At 43.8% G+C, this 25399-nt stretch overlaps 1 protein-coding gene across 29 annotated transcripts in view; it reads left to right on the top strand.

Annotated features, from left to right (window-relative positions):
- LOC110509593 (formin-binding protein 1) overlaps nt 1-25399 on the top strand; it is a 102170-nt gene that overhangs the window by 16266 nt on the left and 60505 nt on the right. For 27 of the 29 annotated variants that reach the window (XM_036967611.1, XM_036967620.1, XM_036967619.1 and 24 more), the window contains exon 2: nt 23751-23866. In XM_036967611.1, coding sequence (XP_036823506.1) covers nt 23751-23866 — 116 coding nt within the window. Of the gene's footprint in view, nt 1-19489; nt 19936-21139; nt 21349-23750; nt 23867-25399 lie in introns of those variants that run through there. The other 2 variants (XM_036967606.1, XM_036967608.1) reach the window with 2 other exon arrangements.

Below are 25399 nucleotides of genomic sequence, written 5' to 3'. Positions count from 1 at the left end.
ACGATGTTGGAGTGTTGACTAAACGAAAACACGGGAACAGACACCATACACTGTTGTGTTTACCTGGAGGGTGCGTGCCTGCTTAAAAGACATGCGGTACAGGCAATCTGAGCCCCCCAAAATAGAGCGTTGGGTGTATAGTGGCTGGCAGGAGGTTGTGTTGAGGTGGATTCCTACTTGGGGGTGATGTGATCCTCCCCCTTGTGGTGTGAACTGACCCTGCTGGTCTTCCTGGACTGCGATATGAAGCAGTGCTAACTAAGATTGGGAGGGCCACGGTAAAACGAGAAGCCCTTCTACTAGAGTTACACTACCCTCCTTCCTTTAGCCTTCAGTGAAAGGCTATGGGCTATTTATGAACAGAGGTCTTTGGTGAGTCGTTCCGTGTCATTTCAGCAAGCCATGACACCCACCATCTCAGATTGTTCTGAAATTGTTTCTGGAGTTAGAAACAGGTACGATTGGCATTCCTGAACAATTATTTTGTAGAAATGTAATTGTATCTCAGCTAAACTAATTGATTGCACCCAAATTGATCATTTCTTTCAATAAATATGGTATCCAACATCCAATTTGGACCAAACTTCTTCTTACCAATGAGAAAGACATGAGAAATCTTTCTTTTTTTAAGCCACCCACGGAACCCACACCCATGCCAACCCCACCCCGACAACCAGTATACAGTATCATCAGTTCTCTATGTTTGACAAGTAGTAGGAAGCTGCAGCCTGAAGTATTGCTTACATAGCCCATACTATGTAACGTATTCCCTGTGAATCTAGTGATGTTTCCCCCCCCCCCCTGTTCAGAGCAATTAGTTATTGAAGCCGGTTGCATTATTTACCGTAAAGTAGTGTGAAAGTAACAGGTTCTGACCAATAGATGCCGCTGTTCATGCTATACCAGCACACTTGTTTATCCATTTTTGCATGTCTCTTGTGTTTATTAAATAGATCACAACATTTCCTTTGCAACTTTGGGTAGAAACCAATAGATTTGGCTCATGATGACAATAAATTGTGTGGTCATGCTCACAATTCTAGGCAGTCCTCCAAAGCAAATGTTTTGTTTAATGTTTTTCTGTAATATTCATATTTGGAAAAACTCACAGGATGGTTTTTCAATACCGTCAATACCAATAACTATTTATTAGATTTTTTTAAATGTCATTTATAGATTTGAATATCTGTAGCTACTTTTGAAGTAAATACCTGCAGTCACCTTGTGCAGTACGTTAGGAGATGAAGAACATTGCGCTCTTCATTTCATCCGTCACATTATTATGTAGCTTATGGTCGTCCCCAGTCACGTGGTGTTTGTTTACACGCAAAAGAGACCAACGAAAAGAGACCGGCGCCTTTTGTCACTCACTGTCGTGCAGAGTGTACCAGGTGATCTAATTACAGTATGGAATGCCAAAATAAATGTTTGCCAGCTAGATATCTTATAACTAACTATCTGGTCCCTGAGACTAATGTGTTTCTGGAGGTGTGTCAATAACTGTCTGAAATGTGCTAGATGCTCTGCAATTGTGCATTTGGTTTTCTAATTTAGTAGCTAGTTAGCTATCTAGCTAAGTGGTGAGCATCTTCAAAATGTTTGCAATACACTCGTTAGCATTTATGTTGCTCTCTCTATGGAGTCCTTAGTACACTATAACGTAAACTCACCCCATTCCGTACAAATGTGCGCAACCGCAACATTCAAATGAGGCTACAAAGAAAACTAATGGGACTGTAGCGACTGTGTTGACTTCAAAACCGGGGGTGTGAACTAGGTTTCCATTCAAGCGTTGATCGACATGGTAAGGGCTCTATAGTATTGGATAAAAGTTGAAAAAACGGACCCTCCGTTACGTCATGTCGTAACGTACAGCACGCATAAAGCAACTATTTCTGTCTTACAATCTCTCTCCACCAGGTGTAGAACTTCCCTCATCATTTAAAAACAAGAAATGGACAGAAATGGGGTAAGGGGGGACACCTAGTCATTTTTTGCGTCATCATTGCATGCCATCATCATTCTCAAAGCCGCTGTTCAAATTCGACACAAACCTTCAAATAGCTATGTAATGACACATTATATAAACTCTTTATAGTGTTTTATTTACATCTTAGAGGCGATAAGGTGATAAGTTGGACAGAATGAGTGAAACAAAGCAATTTTTCACACAACATCTCTCCTTCTCACTATCACGCATTAGTTTCGCTTCCCCACCCTCCATTTAAAAAAAAGACCCGACAGGGCTCATTGTCTTCTTGAATTATGCAGAAAAGGGCAGCGTTTAGGTCATGTAATTGATTCTGTTGGAAAGGGGAGAAATTGTGCTTTACAATGGTATTGACATTACAGTTGATCTGGAAGTATTACGTTTTTGGGGCGCTAAAATAAGGCGTTGTACAAAAGTGAGTGAGTTTACGTTATATACAAGAGTATGTGGACACCCCTTCAAATTAGTGGATTTGGTTATTTCAGTCACACCCATTGCTGATAGGTGTATAAAATCAAGTGCACAGCCATGCAATATCCATAGCAAAAACATTGGCAGTTGAATGGCTTTACTGAAGAGCTCAGTGACTTTCAACGTAGCACCCTCAGGATGCCACCTTTCCAACAAGTCAGTTCGTCAAATTTCTGCCCTGCTAGAGCTGCCCCGGTAGAGCTGCCCCGGTCAACTGTAAGTCGTGTTAATGTGAACTGGAAACGTCTAGGAGCAACAACAGCTCAGCTGCGAAATGGTAGGCCACACAAGCTCACAGAATGCGATCACCAGGTGTTGAAGCGCGTAGCGCCCACTACCGAGTTCCAAACTGCCTCTGGAAGCAATGTCAACACAATAACTGTTTTCGTCGGGAGCTTCATGAAATGGGTTTCCATGGCCGAGCAGCCACACACAAGCCTAAGTGCTATGCCAAGCGTCAACTGCAGTGGTGTAAAGCTCTCTGCCATTAAACTCTGGAGCAGTGGAAATGCGTTCTCTGGAGTGATGAATCACGCTTCACCATCTGGCAGTCCGACGGACAAATCTGGGATTGGTGGATGCCAAGAGAACGCTACCTTCTTGAATGCATAGTGCCAACTATAAAAGTTTGTTGGAGGAGGAATAATGGTCAGGGGCTGTTTTTCATGGTTTGCGCTATGCCCCTTAGTTCCTGTGAAGGGAAATATTAACGCTACAGCATTCAATGACATTCTAGAAGATTCTGTGCTTCCAACTTTGTGACAGTTTGGGGAAGGCCCTGTCCTGTTTCAGCATGACAATGCCCTCGTGCACAAAGCGAGGTCCATACAGAAATGGTTTGTCGAGATCGGTATGGAAGAACTAGACTGGCCTGCACAGAGCCCTGACCTCAACCCCATCGAACACCTTTGGTATGAATTGGGACTACTAGCCAGGCCTAATTGACTACTAGCCAGGCCTAATTGCCCAACATCAGTGCCCAACCTCATTAATGTTATTTTGGCTGAAGGGAAGCAAGTCCCCACAGCAATGTTACAAAATCTAAAGCTTTCCCAGAAGAGTGGAGGCTGTTATAGCAGCAAAGGGGGGACCAACTCCATATTAATGTCCATGATTTTGGAATGAGATATTCGACAAGCAGTTGTACACATACTTTTGGTCATGTAGTGTACTTGTTAGCATTTTGTTAGCATTCTGGTAAGTTCTTTTTTTGGGGCTTTGAATATTAGTTTATTTTTAAATAAATACCTGCAGTCAACTTGTGCACTAGGTAATAGATAAAGCAGATCGCATTCATAATTTCGCCCCTTAGATAATTTTTCATTATGAAGCTTTTTCATCATGAAGCTTTTCCGGTACTAGTTTCCCAAAACAGGTTTGAGCCAGTCACTTGTGTTTGTTTACAAAGAAGCACAACAGGCAAAGTGGGAGCTTCGTGAGGTGAGTCACTCCTGCAGCTCAATTTAAGTGCGGTGATCAATTTACACTTGTATGAAATTCACTACTGTTTGCCATCTATATATCTTAGAACTATTGAATTATAACTGCACATTCTCTCCAGCTGGGTTTTGCAAACTAAGTGGCTAACAATAGCTTGCAAGATCAAGCTTCTTAGTAACAGCAGCAGAGACACTCCCCTCCTGGAATAAATACATGTTAATCTAACTGCAGTGTCCAATTAACAGTAGCTATTACAGTGAAAAAATACCATGCTATTGTTTGAGGAGAGTGCACAACAACAAAACATTTTTTACCACGGCAACTGGTTTGATACATTCACCTATGAAGGTAAATGAAGTACTTACATTCAGTAATCTTGCTCTGATTTGTCATCCTGAGGGTCCCAGATGTAGGCATAGTTTTGTTTTGATAAAATAATTGTTTATATTCAAATGTAGAAACTGGGTTCTACAGTTTGAACCACTGCTGTCTCCGGCCATCTAGATGTGTGAAGGTTAGTGTATTTTCCTGTAGGGAAGCTAATTATTCATCATGTATGACATTCCTGGGGTGTGTAAAATTACATTTTTTATTATCATAGCATTTTTGTATGTTCCATATAGTTATGTACTTCAAAATGTATCAATTGACCAATTCGGCACATCTTTTAAAAAGGTATTTACTTTTATTTCACCTTTATTTAACCAGGCAGGCTAGTTGAGAACAAGTTTTCACTTTCAACTGCGACCTGGCCAAGATAAAGCAAAGCAGTGCGACACAAACAACAGCACAGAGTTACACATGGAATAAACAAAACATACAGTCAATTCACAATAGAAAAAAGTCTATATACAGTGTGTGCAAATGAGGTAAGATAAGGGAGGTAAGGCAATAACTAAGGCCATAGTGGCAAAATAATTACAATTTAGCAATTACACATTGGAGTGATAGACGTGCAGAAGATGAATGCGCAAGTTGTGATACTGGGTTGCAAAGGAGCAACAACAACAAAAATAAGAGTATGGGGATGAGATAGTTGGATGGGCTATTTACAGATGGGCTATTTACAGATGGGCTATGTACAGGTGCAGTGATCTGTGAGCTGCTCTGACAGCTGCTGCTTAAAGTTAATGAGGGAGATAGGAGTCTCCAGCTTCAGTGATTTTTGCAATTTGTTCCAGTCATTGGCAGCAGAGAACTGGAAGAAAAGGCGGCCAAAGTAGGAATTGGCTTTGGGGGTGACCAGTGAAATATACCTGCTGGAGCACGTGCTACGGGTGGGTGCTGCTATGGTGACCAGTGAGCTGAGATGAGGCGGGGCTTTAGATGAGGCGGGGCTTTAGATGAGGCAAAGACTTATAGATGACCTGGAGCCAGTGGGTTTGGCGACGAATATGAAGCGAGGGCCAGCCAACGAGAGCATACAGATCACAGTGGTGGGTAGTATATGGGGCTTTGGTGACAAAATGAATGGCACTGTGATAGACTGCATCCAATTTGCTGAGTAGAGTGTTGGGGAATATTTTGTAAATATACAGAGAAATATAGTATACAGAGAAAAGTATACAGAGAAAAGAGTCGGCCCGAGAATTGAACCCTGTGGCACCCCTATAGAGAGGTCCGGACAAAATGATCGGTGATCTGTTTGTTAACTTGGCTTTCGAAGACCTTAGAAAGGCAGGGTAGGATAGATATAGGTCTGTAGCAGTTTGGGTCTAGAGTGTCTCCCCCTTTGAAGAGGGGGATGACCACAGCAGCTTTCCAATCCTTTGGGATCTCAGACGATACGAAAGAGAGGTTGAACAGGCTAGTAATAGGGGTTGCAACAATTTCAGCGGATAATTTTAGAAAGAGAGGTTCCAGATTGTCTAGTCCTGCTGATTTGTAGGGGTCCAGATTTTGCAGCTCTTTCAGAACATCAGCTATCTGGATTAGGTTGAAGGAGAAATGGGGGAGGATTGGACAAGTTGCTGTGGGGGTGCAGGCCTGTTGACCAGGGCAGAGGTGGCCAAGTGGAAAGCATGGCCAGATGTAGAAAAATGCTTATTGAAATTCTCAATTATCGTGGATTTATTGGTGGTGCTCTTGTTTTCTAGCCTCAGTGCAGTGGTCAGCTGGGAGGAGCTGCTCTTATTCTTCATGGACTTTAGTGTCCCAGATCTTTTTGGATTTGTGCTGCAGGATGCAAATGTCTGTTTGAAAAAGCTAGCCTTTGCTTTCCTAACTGCCTGTTTATATTGGTTCCTAACTTCCCTGAAAATGTGCATATCACGGGGGCTATTCGATGCTAATGCAGCACGCTACAGGTTGTTTTTGTGCTGGTTAAGGGCAGTCAGGTCTGGAGTGAACCACAGGCTTTATCTGTTCCTGGTTGTACATTTTTTTAATGGGGCATGCTTATTTAAGATGGTGAGCAAAGCACTTTTAAAGAATAACCAGGCATCTTCTACTGACGGAATGAGTTCAATGTCTTTCCAGGCTACCCGGGTCAGGTCGATTAGAAAGGCCTGCTCGCTGAAGTGTTTTAGGGAGCGTTTGACAGTGATGAGGGGTGGTCGTTTGACCGCAGACCCATTACAGATGCAATCAATGAGGCAGTGATCGCTGAGATCCTAGTTGAAGACAGCAGAGGTGTATTTGGAGGGTAGGTTGGTTAGGATGATATCGATGAGGGTGCCTGTGTCTACGGATTTGGGGTTGTACCTGGTAGGTTCATTGATAATTTGTGTGAGATTGAGGGCATTCAAGCTTAGATTGTAGTATGCCCGGGGTGTTAAGCATGTCCCAGTTTAGGTCACCTAACAGCACGAGCTCTGAAGATAGATGGGGGCAATCAATCCCCATATGGTGTTCAGGGCACAGCTGGGGGCAGAAGGTGGTCTATAGCAAGCGGCAACGGTGAGAGACTTGTTTCTGGAAAGTTGGATTTTTAAAAGTAGAGCTCATATTGTTTGGGAAAACTCCTGGCAGACTTATTATGTAGTGATGTAATTCTTCACTGGATTTGTCTGAAACTCTGCACACACACTGATGCCATCTGGTGGCCAAAATCTAAATTACACCTATACTCCTATCTGAATGTATGGCCTTTCTCTTGCATTTCAAAGACGATACCAAAACAAAATGAAACTGCATGTTTTTTTGTTTGTATTATCTTTTACCAGATCTATTGTGTTATATTCTCCTACATTAGTTTCACATCAACACAAACTTCAAAGTGTTTCCTTTCAAATGGTATCAAGAATATGCATATCCTTGCTTCAGGTCCTGAGCTACAGGCAGTTAGATTTGGGTATGTCATTTTAGGCGGAAATATAAAAAAAGGGTCCGATCTTTTTTAACAGAATAACCACCATTCAGGAGGATACAGACAGATCAAGGTGCTATCTCAAACCTAAAAGGGTTCTTCAGCTGTCCCCATAGGAGTACTCGTTGAATAACCCTTTTTGGTTCCAGGTAGAGGGTTCTACATGACCCTTTTGGAACCCTTTTTTCTAACAATGTATGCTTAGATATGCAGAAAAATAAACATATTTTTGACATAGAACTAAGCATAATGACTATGGCTCATGTTTGCTGGAAATAGCCATCCTCACATCCTTTATGCCCCCTCAGATTTTGGGGGCGCATGACACCCCTGCACGTTACGATAGCTTATAACTGAAATGCTCTGAAGAGTTTCCCTTGCTTGCTGTGGTCTGGATCTGCATAAGCCTAGTGTTGGTGGCCTTGGAGAGGGATTGAGTCTTGCGTCTGAAATGGCAGCCTAGTATCTACTGTACTTAGTGCACTACTTTTGACCACTACTATGGTCTGAAGTAGTGCACTACATAGGGAATATGGTGCCAATTTGGATTCAACCACAGTGCTATCTCTGGACAGCTGGTCCTCTGGGCAGGGGTGCCATTGTCGTGACATTACATTTACTGTTAACTGCTCGCCCTTGCCCATTAAACACGCCGATGCTCAGCGTGAGTGCTAGTCTGCGGCAGGGCATGGAGGCTGCCAGTTGGCTGTATGTTTGGGACTTAAGGTTGATTCGTTGATGTAAAGTAGTAGGACCACTAGCTAGCATGGTAAGGCCTACAGTAACAACAACACAGGGCCTGCACTGTGCAGCTGGGAAGATGTGGACTAATCGGAATCACCCTTCCATGTCACCCAGCCACCCAATGTTATCAAGGTCTAGCACAGGGTTGGGCAACTTCTATCCTCGTGGGCCGGAGTGGTGTCACACTTTTTCCCCCCCATCCCTAGAAAATACAGCTGTTAAACTAATTGCGTTCTAAACTGAAGATCCTGATTCGATTATTGGAGTCGGGTGTGTATGCTGGGGCTGGGGCAAAAGTGTGACACCAATCAGGCCCTGAGGACTGGAGTTGCCCATCCCTGGTTCCAGACCAGATCAGATCCTGAACAGAGACCCTCTAGAGCAGAGGTGTTCAACTCTTACCCTACAAGGTCCAGAGCCTGCTGATTTTCTTTTCGACCTGATAATGAATTGCACCCACCGGGTGTCCCAGATCTAAATCAGAGGTCCATAGTTGAGTTTGAGGGCTCTAGAGTATTGGAAAGCTGTATGGGTTCCAATTTCCTTATACAGTATGGATGTGTTCCAATTCCCTAATATATTATACCAGCAAGAGCCTATAAGCCTATAGTTCAGTATGCTTTAGGCTATATGTTTTTCCACCCACTCTTCATCTGCATAGCTCTATCACATGGTTGGTTAAATCCTAGAAATCTCTCTTTATTTTCACCGTTTGCCTTTTATTCTAGACAAAATGTGATTATGTAAGAAATAAGACTTTGATCTCTTTCAAAAATAACAAACTCTGAAAAACAGCTCTAAGAACAATGGCTGACGTGTGTTCATTGGCCCGGTGTAGTAATCTCAGAGAGAACAGTGACATTTGATTGGGCGGTGGGGTAGCGGGGGGGTCGGGGTGAGGCGAAAGGGTTTGTAATCAGATTAATAACCACGTCAAAACCAGGTTTCTACTGAGTCATGTCATGAGTCGTGGGCATTCTGGGTAAAGGCTGGTAATGTTCTAGACTGGTTAGATTGGTTCTGGAAGTCTCTCTTCATCCTTGGTTTCTATCTTTGTCCCTTTTGGTTCTTTCATCCTTTTTTTGTTAGAATCTTTGGTCTGTTGGAGTTATTGTTGTGATCTACAAAGGCCATCTTGGTCAGAACGTGTATTATTTTCCTCCATTGTGTTTTTTCACCTTCTGAAATGGATTAAAGTCCTTGTCTGCCCTATACCATTCTCCTAAATTGGTGTGCAATGACCATGAGCATGTTGCGCAGGCGGAGTGAGTTCTTTGGACTCCTGGACACTGTGTGCTCGCCCAAAACAGACACGATGAAAACGGATGTGCTGAGAAGGGCCTCGGCGCCGAACCCGGGGATGGGTGCAGGGACGGGGTTGAGCCATGAGACCCAGCAGCTGACCCCGTCTGAGGAGTATCTGCAGACCCTACTGCAGATGAAGATTACCAGCTCTGTGAGTGTACATCAGTAACTGGTGATTCTATCCTCATCTTCAACATTACGCACCTGAGCGCCACAGTCTGTACAATACCGTTAGTAGGAATTTAATCTGCAATGCATTAATTAAAAAAAAATACATGATACAGTATCTGAAGGAACCTTACTTGGTTTAAATTAAATGTTGGCTATGTAACACTAGCACAAATCTACTGTCACTTGGTGTCAGTTGAACTTCGGAGCTCAGGGACAGGGCGTTTATTTGTCACATGGCGGCGGTTAGCCTAGTGGTTCGAGCGTTGCCAGTAACCGGAAGGTTGCTGGATCGAATCCCCGAGCTGACAAGGAATAAATATGTTGTTCTGAGCAAGGCAATTAACCCACTTTTCCCTGGGTGCCGTGGATGTTGATTAAGGCAGCCCCCCGCACCTCTCTGATTCAGAGGGGGTTGGGTTAAATGTGGAAGACACATTTCAGTTGAATACAATCAGTTGGACAACTGACAAGGACTTTCCCTGATGAGCAAAGCCTAAATGATTTCTGCTGTAAAGGCCTCAATGAATGAGTCATTACCACCCTTCCAGTTACAGTGACTCACAGCCAGGGATCTAAATCAACATGTTTTAATTGGTAGCACTGGTGCTCCTAACTAAAACAAGGCAACAATAAACATGTTGTCTCCCACGATTTAGGCAGCAACCCCCCCGCCCCAATTTGTGACAATTATTCAAACAATTAAGTATTTTTTTCCCTCGCCGGAAATCCGCACTGATAGCTCACAATGGATGGGACGTCAGAGAACGGACTCGACTGCTTGATAGAGAGATGCATTGAAGTTTTCAGTTATTACTATAGCGCCTCCCTTTCGCCAATCAGTGTAATTTTGTGAATGTCGGATCTCCGTGGCGAGACACATCATTCACCCAAGTTTCGTCAAAATAGGGCCAGTGGTGTCTGAGGTATCGTGTGTAACTAACGCACGGCGATAGATTCATAGTCCCACCCATTGCCAACGTTAATACATTGTTAGCTGCATCTGTATAGAATTACAGTGCCTGTAGATAGTCGACACACTCTTTCAAAATGTTCACCATTTGTGAATGGGCGGAGCTTCTAGATCCTTATGGGGAACTTATTTCTCATGAGGAGATGCATATATGTACAGTGGCTGGCGAAAGTATTCACCCCCCCCCCCCGGCATTTTTCCTATTTTGTTCCCTTACAACCTGGAATTAAAATAGATGTTTTGGGGGGAGTTTGTATCATTTGATTTACACAACATGCAACATTTTTTTTTTTATTGTGAAACAAACAAGAAATAAGACAACAAAAACTGAAAACATGAGCGTGCATAACTATTCACCCCCCCATTTTTGCCCATTCTTCAAGGAAAAACAGCAATTTTGAAGTCAGACCACAGATTCTCAATTGGATTGAGGTCTGGGCTTTGACTAGGCCACTCCAAGACTTTTAAGTGTTTCCCCTTAAACCACTCAAGTGTTGCTTTAGCAGTATGCTTAGGGTCATTGTCCTGCTGGAAGGTGAACCTCCGTCCCAGTCTCAAATCTCTGGAAGGCTGAAACAGGTTTTCATCTAGAATTTCCCTGTATTTAGCACCTTCCATCAATTCTGACCAGTTTCCCAGTCTCTGCCGATGAAGAACATCCCCATAGCATGATGCTGCTACCACCATGCTTCACTGTTCTCGGGGTGATGAGAGGTGTTAGGTTTGCAACAGACATAGCATTTTCCTTGATGCCAAAAAATATAAAGTTTAGTCTCATCTGACCAGAGTACCTTCTTCCATATGTTTTGGGAGTCTCCCACATGCCTTTTGGCAAACACCAAATGTGTTTGTTTCTTTTTTTTCTGGACACTCTTTCATAAAGCCCAGCTCTGTGGAGTGTACAGCTTAAAGTGGTCCTATGGACAGATGCTCCAATCTCTGCTGTGGAGCTTTGCAGCTCGTTCAGGGTTATCATTGGTCTCTTTGTTGCCTCTCTGGTTAATGCCTCTCTGGTGGGCGGCCCTATCTTGGCTGGTTTGTTGTGGTTCCATATTCTTTAAAAAATGTTAGGATGGATTTAATGGTGCTCCGTGGGAGGTTAAAAGTTTCAGATATTTTTTATAAACCAACCCTGATCTGAACTTCTCCACAACTTTGTCCCTGACCTGTTTAGAGAGCTCCTTGGTCTTCATGGTGCCGCTAGCTTGGTGGGCCTTACAGAACAGCTGTATATATACTGAGATCATGTGACACTTAGATTGCACACAGGTGGACTTTATTTAACTAATTATGTGACTTCTGAAGGTAATTGGTTGCACCAGATCTTATTTAGGGGCTTCATAGCAAAGGGGGTGAATACATATGCACGGACCAGTAAAACAATTTTTGGGAAACAAGTAATTTCACTTCACTAATTTGGACTATTTTGTGTATGTCCATTACATGAAATCCAAATATAAATCCATTTAAATTACTGGTTGTAATGCAACAAAAATAGGAAAAACACGAAGGGGGGTGAATACTTTTGCAAGGCACTGTACAAAATGTCATGACTGTAGCTCAAAAGGGACAGGATATATGCTTGTTCAAAGTTCGGTGGGGAACAAAAAAAATGCAGGAAATATAAGGAGCCGAGCTTATAGGTCCTTAAGAGGGTTGAATGTTTTTCCAGTATTTTACAGATGTTCCATCCCAAGAATAAATCACTGTTCTCTCGGGAAACCTGGTATTTCCCACCAAAACCGGAAGTCATTGAAAAGCATTATAAAGCATATAAAGTACATTCGGAAAGTATTCAGACTCCTTAACTCTTTCCACATTGTGTTAAGGTACAGCCTTATTCTAAAATTGATGCAATAGTTTGTTTTCCTCATCAATCTACACACAATACCCCATAACAACAAAGTGTAAACAGGTTTTTAGAAATGTTTGCAAATGTATAAAACATGTAAAACAGAAATACCTCACTTACAAAGTACCCTTTGCTATGAGAGTCGAAATTGAGCTCAGGTGCATCCTGTTTTCATTGATCATCCTTAAGATGTTTCTACAACTTGATTGGAGTCCACCTGTGCTAAATTCAGATTGGACATGATTTGGAAAGGCACACACCTGTCTATATAGGTCCCACAGTTGACAGTGCATGTCAGTGCAAAAACCAAGCCAGACGGAAGCCGCTCCTCAGTGAAAGGTCCGCTTGGAGTTTGCCAAATGGCACCTAAAGGACATTCAGCCCTAGTCCTTATGGGAAACATGTTGCTTAAGAGGAGATGCAAATACTGTATGCACAAAATGTCATGACTGTAGCTTGTTCAAAGTCTGGAATTTTAGTTGATTACTATAGCCTATAGGAAGGAGGTGAAATCTAGTTTTTTTGTTTATTATAAAAAGCTAAAATGTTGATACAAATACCTGCAAGCTGAGATCTACTGCTCAGATTTATTTTAAAGATGATTTAAAAATCTTAAGCCTATGCAACAATAACCTATTCAAAACAGTGATATTTCAAAACTTAAGGTTTATGATCACACCGGTAATAGATCAGTTGTTGTATTGCTTGTGAGGCACAGCTGAGTGGGCATAAACTTTTTTTATTTTATTTCAATTTACTGACGATGCCTGCATCTGATGATCAGTCTTAGTGGAGGGAGGGAGGGAGCAGCCCTCTGCTCTCTCACCGTCCGCTGAGACTGACCATGACCAAAAAGGGGACACCGTCTTCCAGCTGATGGCGAAACTTGAGTCACTCCGCATTATTTTGGCCTCATCCACAAATTCATGTTACTCCTATGACCAGAGAAAGTGAAGTATTTCCACTAAAAATAACAATGCAAGCCTTTTGATACACTCGTTCATTGCAGCTGCAGTGCTGGTTGAAGTGGAAGAAGGGAGAATCTCGTTTTATGGCGTATAAAAGTGTTGAATAAAAAGGGGGTTGACAGAGCTGAATGAAAACGTAAACATGAACAACTCACTCATAAAAACAGCAGCTCTTTGCTGTATTCGTCGACAGTCTCTCTTTTAAACGTTTGGAACTCTCACAGTATCCATTTTGCTGTCCTCTCGAGGAAGCTGCAGACACTGTAATCGTAGGGCCATCTGATTGACGAGCCTTAGGCCTATAGGTGCACTATAGGTGCCTGCGGGGTATGGCACTCGGAGGCAGCAGTACAGCAAAGCCTAGTCATAACAACAATTTATTTTTCTTCTCCCCTAGTCATATTGATGCTCCCAAAATAAAATTCCAATTAGCACAGCTAAATATTTAGGAGCATATGCGACCACAATGGCCTCACTTTAGAGCCCTGCTAACAGCAGAACGCACACACGTGTGGACAGACACCACGACTAGCCACGGTCATGTTGCTATAAATATGTGCGTGGCATGCAAACAACAGCACTAACACACATGCTGATGTCAGCACACTCAGACAGCTCCGTTTATGCAAAAAAAGGAGGTGTGTGTATACATATTTTTAGAGGGCCGCTTTGAATACTTTATCAACAGCTCAACTGGGTGGAGTAAAACTCTCCGACAGCTGAAACAAAAGTATGCTTATATGAGGCTAAATATTAAGGGAGAACTTACATTCTAAACGCCATATAGGCTTTTTATATTGCATGGGGAAGATCAGAGCTGGTTTTAGTCAGGGTGATGTGGAGTCATTGCTTGTGGTTCAGAACAGGCTGAAACGGCCACATCAAGAGAAGGGAAGGAAGGGAGAGGTCTAGGTTAATGATTACAGTCTTGTGTAAAGTCATTGTTTAGGGGGGAGTAGGGCAGGGGGGCAGTGGGGTTGAAGGGGGCACTTAAGGTGCTTTTGTGCCTTTTTAGTTCAGCAAGGCAAATGTTTGTGGTGATACTCACTGTCCAGTGGAGAGCTGTGTGTGTGTGTGTATGTGTATTTCTGTGTGGTGTGTGTGTCCCTTTGTGTGTGTGTGTGTCTGTCCCCTCCGCCTAGGGGTTACTGAGTCCTCCAGTGGAGATTATTATTCCTACCCAGTCCAATGGACAAAGCCTCTGTGTGCTCGGGACCCAGGTCGGCATCTCCCACTAAATATTTGCCCTGGTGGTCAGACGCCCAATACTCGTGAGACACACTGGAGTAGCCTAATGCATTGATAGGGCCGGGAGGAAACAAAACAACTATTTTGCAGAGTACAACTCTCCTCTCTGCTCTACTGTGCCTTTGTGTTGAGGTCAGACAGAGAGAGAGAGAGAGAGGGGAGATTGTTATATGTCATGACATTTGTTGGTTGTTTAGAATAGGAAAACTACTGAGCAATCATACATTTTCCTCTATGCTGCTGTAGTTTATTAGACAGGCAAGGACTAGAACTTCTGTCGGTGCATGTGGACTTGTTAGCACCAATTGGATATTCATCACAAAGAGCTAATGACCGATTGGGCGGCGGCGGCGGCGGCGGCGGGGGGGGGGGGGGCTTTTACACAACCAACCAACCGATCAGGGATTTATTGTTCATCAGAGTTTCTCGTTGAGAGATATTCTTAGGAAGACCTAATTGAAACCCCCCTTTCACCTCCCACTCTTGTGAAGTAGATATGACATACAGAGATCAAAGATAATGCCGTATTAGGAAAGTACTTTGTCCCTGTTAGCTAAACAACGGTGATGCTGATGACCGTTTGCTCTGTATGTTTAGTTTAAATAAGGAGTTGTAAGGACCACAAGTCCTAAGGACTTTAGGCTACATCATATGACTCGGTGCGTAGGTCCAGTAGTTCGGTATCTCAGCAACAAAAAGATAAATGCTAAGATCAGGATCGGATTCCTGATTATTATCCTGGTCTGTTATTTAGAAGAAACCAAATCACCCTAATTGCGCTACTGTTAATACTACGTGATACTTTTCAGTGGAATTACTTATTCCTCGTGACAAGGGCCGGGAGTTTGTCTCTGACCATGTGAACTGACCAGGAAAACCTCTGGGCCGTAGTTAGGCCTATAGCCAATCCATTTTTCCTTGTCAGGTCATGTGATCAGGAAAGTCTCCTCTGAGCCCTACTCATAACATCTGGTCCACACTTCTGTCCTACGACACACTTCTATTCTATTCTACTGTGATGTAAAGGATCTCTGACCGAGACAATGACTTTTGTGCCCTCATTAGTTATAGTCACATTGTCTATCCTGTCTATCCGCCCAGCAGAACATCTGTCCCCTCTGTCTCTCTGTGTCACCTCTGTTGGGACATCTGGTGTCCCCCTCTCTCTCTCTCCACGTGTGTCCTGTGGTATGACTATTATTTCTGGAGGAACAGTGGGAGACGATGCTACTTCTGAATGTTAATGTTTTCTGTCTGCATGATATTATGGGGCTCCAGAGTGGCGCAGCGGTCTAAGGCACTGCATCTCAGTGCTAGAGGCATCACTACAGACACCTTGGTTTGAATCCAGGCTGTATCACAACTTGCCGTGATTGGGAGTCCCATAGGGTGGTGCATAATTGGCCCAGCGTCATCCGGGTTTGGCCACTGTAGGCCGTCATTGTAAATTGTAAAATAAGAATTTGTTCTTAACTGACTTGCCTAGTTGAATAAAATAAAAATAAATTATTACTGGTGGTATTCATATTTTTTTTTATATAACTATGTAAATCAGTTATTAACAAATTCTTATTTACAATGACAGCCTCTATATATATATATATAGTAGAAATAAATAAAAACCCTTGAATGAGCAGGTGTATCCGGTACTGTGTGTGTATATATATATATACATTGTAGAACAGTCAACACATCAAAACTATGAATTAACATATAGAATCATGTAGTAACCAAAAAATAGTGTTAAACAAAACATTAGTTATTCTTCAAAGTAGCCACCCTTTGCCTTGATGACATGACGTGTTTGAAAGCATGGTGTTTTGTAGACTCACTCCCATTTATGACATTTCTGTGACTATGCGATAATAAGCTACCTATGTGTAGGCCTATCTTTAGCACCTGGTTGGTGCGTGTGTGTGTGCGTGTGTTTGTGTGCATGTATGTGTGTGTGTGTGTGCGTGCGTGTGTGCGTGCGTGCGTCCTTAAGATTTTGTGACCCACAGAAACATGTAGGTCCATGACTCTTGCTCACTTGGACAACTACTTAACAGGCTATTAGATAGCGTTCTCTTATTTCAGCTGACCTGTTCAACCTTAAACACAGACCCCTCTCCCCTCTCTCTCTCTCTTTCTAATGGCCTATTGAATGCCTCTTCCCACTGGGCACAGCTTTCCATTTATTGAGAACACTGACCTGTAAAGAAGGGTTGGAGGTAGTTGGTTGTGGATGGGCAGGCTACAACATTTGGATTGTAACTTATGATAAGGTATGAGACAGACTAGTCCTAGCCTGTAATGATCAGCAGGGTTTTTGAGTCTGAACGGTCTACTACAGTCTTTCATTGGTATGAAAGGAAAACAGCAAACCACCAACCTAGAGTTAGGTGCCAATAAAATAATGGGAATCGCAATCTAAAAAGCTTATAGAGGAGGTTTCTCTAGATCTGGCTTCCTTGTGTCCTCTCTCCCGTCAAGAAGAGAGGGCGCCGTGTCAAACGTTTCATCAGAAGTTGTTGTCTTCTTCCAAGGCCTGTCGTGGTGAATCATCCTATGTTGGAGCTTACGGGGCCGTTATTATACACGTCTTGTCTCTGGGAGATTGCGGCTCTTTGGTGTTCTGTTCTGAACAGAGATTAAACAGAAGCAACAACAGCAGTCTCTCTGGAGAGTTGAGCTGTCAAGGGAGGGAGGGAGGGAGGGAGGGAGGGAGGGAGGGAGGGAGGGAGGGAGGGAGGTTTGAGGGGGAGAGAGAGAGCCTTCCAAAATATTTGGCAGTAGTCAATGATTTACAGACCCTATCTAAGTGTTGTTGACCACCTTCGGGGGCCAGCATAATGGGGGCATTGTTACCCTCTGTAGTTGAAAAAAAAGTGTAGAAACTAGCCAGGTTATTGCCTAGGGGGCTTTATGCAAAGTCATTGCATTATTTTTCAGTGCCAACAGAAGTTATATTTTACCTTTCATTCTGTGTTAGATTACAGTAAGGGGCTAAGGAGAGAGGAGAAGGAAGAGGATGAGAAGAAGGAAGAGAGAGAGAGAGTGATACAGAAGGGTAGCAGAGAGAGAAGCCTGGATAATACCAGGCGTGACACAGAAGGGTAGCAGAGAGAGAGAAGCCTGGATAATACCAGGCATGACACAGAAGGGTAGCAGAGAGAGCGAAGCCTGGATAATAACAGGCTTGACACAGAAGGGTAGCAGAGAGAGAGAAGCCTGGATAATACCAGGCATGACACAGAAGGGTAGCAGAGAGAGAGAAGCCTGGATAATAACAGGCTTGACACAGAAGGGTAGCAGAGAGAGAGAAGCCTGGATAATAACAGGCTTGACACAGAAGGGTAGCAGAGAGAGAGAAGCCTGGATAATACCAGGCATGACACAGAAGGGTAGCAGAGAGAGAGAAGCCTGGATAATAACAGGCTTGACACAGAAGGGTAGCAGAGAGAGAAGCCTGGATAATACCAGGCATGACACAGAAGGGTAGCAGAGAGAGAGAAGCCTGGATAATAACAGGCTTGACACAGAAGGGTAGCAGATAGAGAGAAGCCTGGATAATAACAGGCTTGACACAGAAGGGTACCAGAGAGAGAAGCCTGGATAATACCAGGCGTGACACAGAAGGGTAGCAGAGAGAGAAGCCTGGTGCACTCTGAAGCTTCATCATGTATTAGCAGCCCTGGAGAGATGACCAAACCAAACTATGGGATTAAATATAAAATCAGATTGCATTCCCCTGCATGCTAATGCTTGTCAACTGGCCTACCTACACAGAGCCATATAGTAGTATAGAGATATATAGGTAAGCAAAGGCCTATATAGGTAGGCATAGGCCTTAAACAAAATCCTTTGCTAAGCTACTTTACCACAAACAAGCACATCTTTGTGCATTATTGTAACATACTGTATAGCATTAGCCTCCTTTGTTGTTCATTTCAAGCCTTCGCACATCTCATGGAGGAGTGGGGTGATATAGCCTACAGTACGGTATATTGATTTGACTAAATATAATTAAATGGGCCGATCCGATGTGCAGTACAATAGTGAATCGGATAAGGCCTGAAACAACAAGTGTAGGAACGGCTGTGCCTGTCCCAGATCGCTGTGGAAATGAGGTCAGAGGTTACAGCTGATACAGAAGTGGGGCACGAGCAGGGGGCCATGGGATAGGAGGGGGTGAGAGGAAAGAATGAATGGAGGGGATCAGAGGAGGGGGTGAGAGGAGAGAGAGGGACTGCGCCCCATAGTCAGGATGTTTTCCTCGGGAATGAAACAATGGGACAGCGTGAGGGGTTTTGAACACGAAGGCAGATGCCGACAGGGAATTTCTATAGATTTCAGATTCAGAAATAGATTGAAACAATGAAGATGGAGTGTCTCATGAAGCCGAGCGCACAAGTTTCTGATGAGCGAGACTACAAATGCTGTGACTGTCTGGTCCCCTGCCTCTTCCGGATTGTCTAAACACATTGTTTTGACGTGTCAAGGCAGTAGAGAATTGTGGTGATGGTTTTCTGTGATATCAGAGTGCACCTTTGACACAGATTCCTATACTCTCTGTCGTTTTCCTTGATATATTGTTCTGATATGCAGTGTTATTCATAATTTATTAGCACTTTTTCCGCCTGTGGGAATCGCCTGGCCAAGGTGTTTTTTTTCTCCCTTTCTAGTGGAAAGCCATTCGCTCCCTTTCTTCTCTCTCCTTTTTCTGAGATCTCTCTCTTTATGCGGTAGAACGTGTCTTCTTGGTCGTGTATTCAGACCACGTGTCACCATTGTGACACATCTTTTCCCAGAAGTGTCCCCCACTGTCCTGCCTTGGGTTGTCCAGCTAATGAATGAGGGGATGTCGGTCATCTGCATTATCTTTCATCAAAGTTACCCCTCCCTTTTTCTCCAGTCCAGTCCCTCTCAACCCATCCTTTTCTTTCTTCTCCACCTCTTTTACGCCCCTCCATCCCCCCCCCCCCCCCTCTCTGAATCATTCCTCCTCTGACATCCCACTGAGTTCATCTCACGCCTGACGGAGCATTTAGCTTGCATGCTCCCAGGCTACGGCTGGCCGCAGATGCAGAGTGTGTGTAGGAGGAGTGTGTGTATGTGTGTCTCAGTACTGTATCCCTCTCTCTTGCTCCGGGACCCCTTCCCTTCGTTCTCTCAGACACACCAGGGTAGATTTTGGTCTCCTTGGTGAAAATAGGGGATAGGAATAGTGCGCTTGACCCTTCGAATGGTCACTGGACTTCCTTGGTAACCCTTTCTGTGTACTTTCAATGGGACTGGATACCGTCAGTATTTTCTGGAGAATGATACCCTTTCCAACCGAACCACAGTGAGGCTTGACTGGCTGTTCCACTCTGGGCAGAGGAGAGTTGGACCTTGGTTGGATTTTGACGTTGGACAAGGGTGGATCCCCCCCCCCCCCTGCGACTATAGGATACCATGCTGCCTCAACTGCCTCAACTAAGAAGGGTAATGTGACTTAGCCTACGTATTTTGGGTCAAATAATACACTGGCAAGATATGCATTGGATCCCAGAGGGTCGAACTTGAAACATGAATTTCCAAAGTGGTCCTCCTACTTCTGTGGAGGGATGCGTGTGTGAGTGGGGGGGATGTTTGTGCGTGTTAGTGCGCGGCATGTTTGGATGCAGTGGGGGTGTGGAGAAGTTCCGTATTATAGCACATTTTAATTTGGAGGACGCTCATTATGTGGTTGTATGGTGAGATCCTGTCGAGTGGCTGCTATCCAGTGTTTTAATTAACCAAACCCTGTGAGGAGATCTGCTGAATCTATTTGGCACAGAGGCTGGCAATGAGTGGCGAGCACCGCTTCAGGGACGAAGGGATGAAGAAGGGAGCAGAGAGAGAGAGTGAGAAAGAAAGAGGAGAGCATGCTGCAGAGAGTGCGTGAGAGAGGGGGGAGTGAGGGATAAAGACAAAGAAAGAAAGAATATGATATGAGAGGAAGCTACACGGGCATGTCTTTTTATTTCAATAGAATAGCCAAATGTTTTATAATTCTCTTCACATGAGTGTTCACACTGAGGGATGTTCGTGTGTAAACCTTCAACCGAGTACGTATATGCCTGCTACATCAGGTTAGTGCGGGGAAGGGAGAGAAGATGGATGGAGAGGGATAGAGAGCAGTTGTTTCGCAAGCTATCTCTTCCTGAAAATCCATGATCTAAGTGATTGATAGCTGCTATTCTGCAGTCATAAAAGTATGCCTTGTTTACTTTGAAGAACTACTAAAATAGTGATTGTGTCAGACAGCATAGGCGGCAGCTCTATGGAGATGAGATGATAACTTGAAATGAAATAATAAAGTCGTCAAATTAAACACATTTTAATATACACTTCAACTGATGTATTTTTAAAAAGTAAAGCAATGTGAATAAATAAGCAGTAATGGGAAGTCACGACCATCATGGGACTTTTATTAATTGTTTTTTTATTTTAATTTTTTTGCAGCATTTTGCAACCCGCATAATGCATAGCGTTTACAAAAATAGTGAAGACTGAAATCGAAACTTGATTATTTGTTAATAATTTAACCCGAAACTGAACCAACCTAAAAAAAGCACTATTCGCTCAGCACTAATGATAGCCTACAGAAAAAAATAACTGTCCCCCAAAATCAAGCCCATATACTAAACTGCAGAACCCACATCCACTTCCTGTGGCAATGAGCTAGCTAGCTGTAGCAGGCTGGCTGCGTAAAACGATGGATTAAAGCAGCACAAAAGACACCCCCACTAAGAACACTGTATTGCTGACTGGGACGGTAGCTCGGTCGACAGTTGGGGAATATCCTGCACCGAGGGATTCTGCTTTGGTTGAGGTGGACTACAGATGATGGGGGACTGTTGGAGCTATACCAAGGTGAATTTGTTACTGTCAATACTGTAAGTGGACGGTAGCTGTAGAGAAGCATGATTGCGCAATGTTTTGTGGTGCACTGGAGTGTGTTATCCTCTACTACAGTAGGGATGTTTTTTTGTAAGCTACACACAAAAAATGTCAAACATCTAAATACTACCAGATGGGGGTTATTTGGCTTATAACTGTTGTTGAACCCTTTTTGGTGATACAGTAGAACCCTTTTTTGAAGGTTCAGTAAAGAACCATCCTCATAAGGTTCTAAATGGTGCTATAAGGAACCCTTTCCTAAGGTTCTATAAAGCGCCATTAAAAAAGGTTATGTATAGTGGCCGAGTGGCGCAGTGGTCTAAGGCAGTGCTAGCTGTGCCACTACAGATGCTGGTTCGAGTCCAGGCGCTGTTGCAGATGGCCATGACCGGGAAACCTATGGGGTGGCACACAATTGGCCCGGCGTCGTACGGGTTAGGCGATGTCTCAGCAATGTCGCCCGGGTTAGGGGAGGGTTTGGCTGGCCGGTTAGTCCTTGTCCTCTAGCGACTCCTAGTGACTCCGGGCCGGGGTGTACGGTGTTTCCTCTGACACATTGGTGTGGCTGGCTTCCGGGTTAAGCTGGGTTGTGTTTCAGAGGACACATGGCTCTTGCTTGACCTTTGCTTCTCCTGAGTCCGTACTAAAGGTTCTATATAGCACCAAAAAAGGGTTCCGCTATGGGTACAAATCTTTTTGGGGCTCTCTAGAACCATTTTTTTGGAATGACACCCTTACTCACTGTTGCACAAAAAGAACTAGGAGCAAACCACGCCCCAAAATATTCGAATGAGCTGCCTCCCCAGCATTTTAATTATCACTAAAAGAGCGGAGGATCATTTTGTGAACTGCAAAGAACCATTGAAGAGCTCAAATGGTTCTTTGAGTCATTATGAGTCATTATGGTTCCACGTAGAACCATCACCCTTCCAAAGGACTCTTGAGGAACTCACATAGTTTGGTGTGTATGTTCTTCTTGTATAGGGGCTACCCTGTTTGTATGGTATTTAGATGTTTTCCTGCCACGTGGTGATTTTGCTGATTTTCGCTTTAATAACATCATCAACTTTTTCTCTATTCTACACATACTTAGGCTATATGACAGAGGAGAGATGTTGCATGAAAAGGATTTGTGTGACTATCATGTACCTCATGCTTCCTGTTCAACTCCAAGGTACAGATGAGTACAGTTAGGTTGAATAACTGAACGAATCTATGAAGAATTTACAAGGCCATTGTGGGTTAGCCTTTCACAAGACACTGTCACTGGCCATAGTCATGCATTTCACTGTAGGCTAAAAGTAGCCTACAGTGAAAGTCATTTTACTTGGAAGTGAAGAGGAGGCTGAATGTGTTTTTGTAAATGGTGGGGTCAAGGAGTTCGTCAGTGGAGGTGTTTCTGCTTGTAACCACTAGTGTACAGCAATACTACGGGGCGCCAGTATCTCATTTAAGAGACTAGGAGGACCATGGATGTCGTACCCACACTATTAGCTGTTTAGAAGAAGAAAGAAAACCAAAACCCCACAACGGCACCCAATACATGAATTACACATATCAGACAGTCTATAAAGTAAGTCAAGCGTTGTGTCTGATTGGTGGCTTTGGCTGGTAAAAACAGTCTCTTTGGAATCGGTACCGCTAGCTCCAAGAAGTACCAGACCCATAAGACTTTTACTAACAGACAAACAACACTAAGTTAGAAAGGCTAGCTAGACCCACTGTTCAATTAAGTGACCTCAACTCTTTCTGTTTTACCCCGTTGCCTTATTAGACGGCAGGTGTGCCAAATAGACTTGGATAACAAGTTAAGTGGCAGCAGCAACGCGAGAGAGTAGGTCTAATTGTCGACTGTAAAACCCTTGGCCTTTTGAGAAGGGAAAATATTAGCACAAACAGTGTTGCCGTGAGTAATTTTGTGTAGGCAAGGTACAGCCATTATAATGGGGCGGCAGGGTAGCCTAGTGGTTAGAGCGTTGGACTAGTAACCGGAAGGTTGCGAGTTCAAACCCCCGAGCTGACAAGGTACTGTCGTTCTGCCCCTGAACAGGCAGTTGTTCCCAGGCCGTCATTGAAAATAAGAATTTGTTCTTAACTGGCTTGCCTGGTTAAATAAAGGTAAAAAAAATAATGGATACCTGGAACTGTTAAACCTCTTGACATTTCAAAGCTGCTGCCGCGTTATCAACACGCATGGAAAAGGTCATGTAGTCAACTTTTGGTCCTTGGCAACTACTGTACTGAGGTTTGTGTCACTGCAAGATGGCTGCCCTTAACCAAATCTCAGAATGCTGCGTCAAAAACGTTAGAACTGTATTGGGATGTTATATTCATTCTTGCATCGTTCTCTCTCTCTCTCTCTCCTCTGTTTACAGGATCAGTTTGATAACTTGGAGAAGCATACACAGTCGGGCATCGAGTTTGTGGAGAGGTACACCAAATTCGTCAAAGAGCGATCGGAGATTGAAATCAACTATGCAAAGCAGATTAAGTGAGTTCTGCTTCTTTATTGCCCAGTTATGACCTTAGTCTAGGCCTCTGTCTAGATGTTTCACGGGTGAATGAAATGGATAGTACTCTTTAATAATGTAATCATTTCAGTCTCAGCCTTCTTCAGCGTACAGAGTATATAATGATTATAACATATAAGATATTTCACTGCCATTAAAAACAAACATGTCATGCTTCCGCACAGGCAAAGTCAATGACAGTTTGACGGTGTTCATCTCATTCAGCCTGCAGTGAGCACATCACTACTGTGTTGGTTTTAGTGAGGTCGTATCAGAGAGCCTGGCAGACTCAGCGATGTTAGCTTTAGTCAGGTGGGGGGCTAAATAAACAGAAAAGGGATGCCTGGAGCGGTAGTCTCTCGCTTTCTTTCTTTCCATCTCTCTCTCTCTCTCTAGCTGTCTGTTTCTCTCTCGGTCTCTCTTTCTTTGTTTCTCTCTGCGTCTCACTCTCTCATTTCTCTCTCTCTCTCTCTCCCTCTGGCACGATAGTGTTTTTCTCTCGCTGTTTTCCGCTGGAGGCGAGAAGAAGTAAGGTGGGGGGCGGGTTGGGGGCATGTGTTGCCATAGTAACGCGGTATCATCATTATCAACCCCAGCCAGCGCTGACCCACATTTATTTTTTTCCAAACACGGGGGAGTGTCAGTCGTTTAGTCCCGCCCCCCTTTTAAACCTGCGCTCTTCCTCCCCTCAAATTCCATCAAACCACATTTTGGGATTTGGTTCCCCAGGAAGGAGGGTAGGGGTGAGGGGATATTCTTCCTAAGTCCTCTTACACCCCAACAACAAGCAGCAGGGATCTTCCCCCCAAATCCCTTATCTCGTTCCCTAGAGAGGGCCCATAAGAGGGCTAAACACTCTAAGTACTGACTACTGACCAACCCCCATCCAGCACCCCTCCTCTGCACCCCTAACCCCACCTCCTTCTCTTTCTAGATAAATCTTCCTTTACCAAGGAGATAATAGAACTATTAGTTCCTCACTCTCTGTTTGCATGCATAGCGCACACACACGCATGTTCGTACACACACACACACACACACACACACACCACATGCCCTAATTAGTTTCCATCTGTGTCGGACTTTGGTATCTGAGAGATAATATTATAATAACACAGAGATAATATTTTATGGAGCGATTTCAGTGCCAACTTGCCTACACCGCCATGTGTATGGCGTCGTGTGGACGAGCAGTTTGCTGATGTCATCGTTGTGAACAGAGTGCCCCATGGTGGTGGTGGGGTTATGATATGGGCAGGCATAAGCTATGAACAATGAACACAATTGCATTTTATCGAAGACAATTTGAATGCACAGAGATACCGTGGCGAGATCCTGAGGCCTATTGTTGTGCATTCATCCGCCACCATCACCTCGTGTTTCAGCATGATAACGCACGGCCCTATGTCGCAAGGATCTGTACACAATTCCTGGAAGCTGAACATGTTCCAGTTCTTCCATGGCCTTCATACTCACCAGACATGTCATCCATTGAGCATGTTTGGGATGCTCTG

This window comes from Oncorhynchus mykiss, chromosome Y, assembly GCF_013265735.2.
Source record: "Oncorhynchus mykiss isolate Arlee chromosome Y, USDA_OmykA_1.1, whole genome shotgun sequence".
NCBI classification, from domain to species: domain Eukaryota; kingdom Metazoa; phylum Chordata; class Actinopteri; order Salmoniformes; family Salmonidae; genus Oncorhynchus; species Oncorhynchus mykiss.
This window is presented reverse-complemented; position numbering and strand designations above follow the sequence as displayed.